Genomic DNA, 3,018 nt, shown 5'->3' on the forward strand with positions numbered 1-3,018 from the left:
GAACTGGGAGGCGAGGCGGGCGGCAATAGAGAGCCAAGCCGTGGTTGACGAGTGGTGCCCCACTGGGAAGGAGCGGGAGGCGCTGGAGAAAAGGTGGAGGACGAATATTGACCAGGCACTGAAGGACGAGGAGGAACTTCAGCGGCAGCTGTTGGAGTTGAGGGAGCGTCATGGACAGCGCTTGTCCAGTGAGGTGGCGCGGGTGGAGGCCACCGTGAGGGAGCAGCACCAGCGGGAGGAGAAGCAGATGGAGGGAGAGAGCCTTGCCTCACTGAAGAGGTTAGAGGACGAAGTTTCTGCAGAGTTTCTGAAGAAAAAGGCCGAGTTGCAGCAAAAGTCTCTGGCAGACGTGCAGCGGCTGAAGGAGGCTGCGGAGAAGCATCACCGGACGGAAGTGGCGGCGATGCGGGAGAACCATGCGGATCGAGAGAAGAAAGTCACGGAGTGTGGAAAAAAAATTGCTTCGATCCGCGCGAAGGAACGGGAGGCTGTTGCCGCCATTGAACTGAAATCAAAAAACGAGCAGGCGGCGTTTCGGGCATCGATGGAGGCAAAACTCGGCCGCATGCGCGAAGAGATGTTGTGTGAGGTTGAGGGTGCTTTTCCAGTTACGCTGGGCAATGCATACACGCCGCCGGTGGATGATGCCCTGGACGCAGTGCGTCAACGTTGGCAAGTGGAGGAGCGAAAATGCATGCATACTCTTGAGGAGGAACGACGGAAGAAACTTAGCTCGATAGAGCGACCTCAGTCATTGTCTTCTTCTTCCTCAAAGACATCATCGACTTCTTCTCTTCCCACTACAGCTTCTTCTACCACAGTTTGTGCGGGCGAAGCTGGTGAGGAGCTCCGCGCCGCAAATGACGTGGTGTTGGCGGAGAAGGAAAAATCTCTGCAGGAGACGGAGAAACTTCTTCGCGCAATGCTCGAGGAAGAATTGCTGCACAAGGATGCTCCAGCGGAGGTGCAGATTGCGGAGGCATTGAAGCATGATCTCAATATATTTGTGCGATCAACGGAGTTGTGTCGGCAGCTTGAGAGAGAGGACATTGAGCGAAGAGGACAGGCGGCACTAGCAGAGCACAAAAGGGCGAGGGAACTCTACGAAAAGAAAGTGGTAGAGCAACGGGCAAAGATGGAGGCGAAGTCCAGGGCAGTGATGGAGGAGATGATGCGGGAGGTGGAGCAGAGGGAGGTTGAGAATGCGCTGCAGGCTATGACAATGGAGCGGGAGGTTGCAGAAAGGAAACTTCAAAAGCGCTACGAGGATGAACGTCGTCTGCTTCTTGCCGAGGTTGATCAAGAGGCTTCGGCGTACGAGCGGAAGCAGCGGGGTGACATTGTTGCACAAGAGGAAGCGAGGCTGAAGCAGAGGGAGGCTAAAATGCACGCCGCGGAGGCGACAGAGGCGCCGGCGGAGGTGAGGCAGTCGGGTCAGCAGCCGGCATCAGCACCAACCACAAGTACGCTGGGGGTTCCGTTGGGATTTTTGCATCAGCGTTTGGAGTTTGTAGAAAAGACTTACGCCGAGAAGGAGGAAAAATTACAGGCGGAATTGAATTCCATCCATGCAGACATGAGGAGACTGAGGGGCACGTGCACTCCACAAGGGCTGAGACCACCGCCAGGGCAGGCGGACGGCAATTCGATGCCGGATGTTTGCTTTACACCCGCCTTGGCGTTTAACAAGAAGGAAACAAAACATTCCTCACTCTTTGCCTCCGAGGCACTGCGTTTCTTGAGTGAACAGCAGAGAGAGTTGAGCGCGCGTCGAGGGGCTCTTTCCGCAGCCCGTGAAGAGTGGAAAAACACTTTTTTGAATGCTAGCACCTGCGCGCGTTCTTTTCTTCCCTCAGGGAAGCCTTTTCCTAAGCTCACAGAAGGAGATGCTGTGAACTCGAAGCTTCTTACACTCGTTGGCGTCTTGAGCGAGCGCCTCGAAGCTCTCACTGGCTGCATTGCAAAAATACAGACCACAACGGGGAGTGCAACGCCGCAGCGACATGAAGAGCAGCTCCGTCCCCGTTCTGACCGCCTTCATGCACGTGAAAAGATTGCGGCCAACAAGACCCATACAGGGAGCAACCAGAGGAAGGGAAGGATTCCACGTGAGCCACACTCTCACGGAAGCCCGGCAAGGCAACAAGACGCAGTTGGCCTATTGCAGAAATGGAGTCATGTTCTTCTTGAATTTGCGACCCCTTCGTTAGATCAGGATGAGCTCACTACCTCCATCCAACGCTTCGTGGTGGACCAATGACACCGAGCCCAAGTAGGGAAAATATAATTGGTGCGGGGGGCAATTGTAATGCCATAATGCGTTGTTGCCAACGTGGTGATCTTTGCTTCATTTCCTTTTTCCTTATTTTTTCTGTGTCTGTGTGCGTGCGTCTGTGTATGACAGATGGTTTTGCGTGAGGGAACGAGGAGAGGGATCTGAGCGACATGTGTGGGTGGGTGGGGGGCCGACACACGAGGGGAGGATGAGGCTGGAAGGAGGAACCTCAACATGAATCACATGAGATCTTTCCCTTACTTTTTTTTTTTTTTTGCGTGTCTGCTTTCTTTTCTTTTTGGAGTGTTTTACTGGGAATGTTGGAGGCGAGGGGAGCCGTCGCGAAGGAGGGCGACACCGTCCTTCTCGTCCGCGGTCATCTCAACCTTACGCCGCTCATGCTTCGGCCCGGGGATCTGTTGCACTGCAAGGAGGGGAAATTCCGACACGATGACATCATTGGCCGACCTCTTGGGACTTGGGTCACGGGGCAGAGCAACATCAAGGGCGACACCTCGAGACCTCCCCGTCTTCTCGTTCTGCAAAATAGCGCGGACTTGTGGACGCAGGCGGTGCCCCACCGCACACAGATTATTTACGACACTGACATTGCCGTTATTATCTTCAACTTGCGGCTCGGCCCGGGGTGTCGCGTCGCCGAGGCGGGCACCGGAAGTGGATCGCTGACGCATTCCATCGCCAGGACAGTCGCTCCCAATGGCACGGTTTACACTTTTGATTTC

General features: G+C 55.0%; 2 protein-coding genes across 2 annotated transcripts, besides 1 other annotated feature; both read left to right on the forward strand.

The window, feature by feature from the left end:
- Tc00.1047053506935.10 (hypothetical protein, conserved) lies at positions 1–2,260 on the forward strand (the record flags this gene model as incomplete). Its single annotated transcript, XM_797780.1, has 1 exon — positions 1–2,260. A coding segment is annotated over one exon (2,260 nt), but the record flags the coding sequence as incomplete, so codon positions are not given.
- Positions 1–3,018: a sequence feature (heterozygous, non-Esmeraldo-like haplotype).
- Tc00.1047053506935.19 (hypothetical protein, conserved) lies at positions 2,593–3,018 on the forward strand (the record flags this gene model as incomplete). Its single annotated transcript, XM_797781.1, has 1 exon — positions 2,593–3,018. A coding segment is annotated over one exon (426 nt), but the record flags the coding sequence as incomplete, so codon positions are not given.

The sequence above is a fragment of the Trypanosoma cruzi genome, genomic scaffold, assembly GCF_000209065.1.
Source record: "Trypanosoma cruzi strain CL Brener 1047053517071 genomic scaffold, whole genome shotgun sequence".
Taxonomy (NCBI): Eukaryota; Euglenozoa; class Kinetoplastea; order Trypanosomatida; family Trypanosomatidae; genus Trypanosoma; species Trypanosoma cruzi.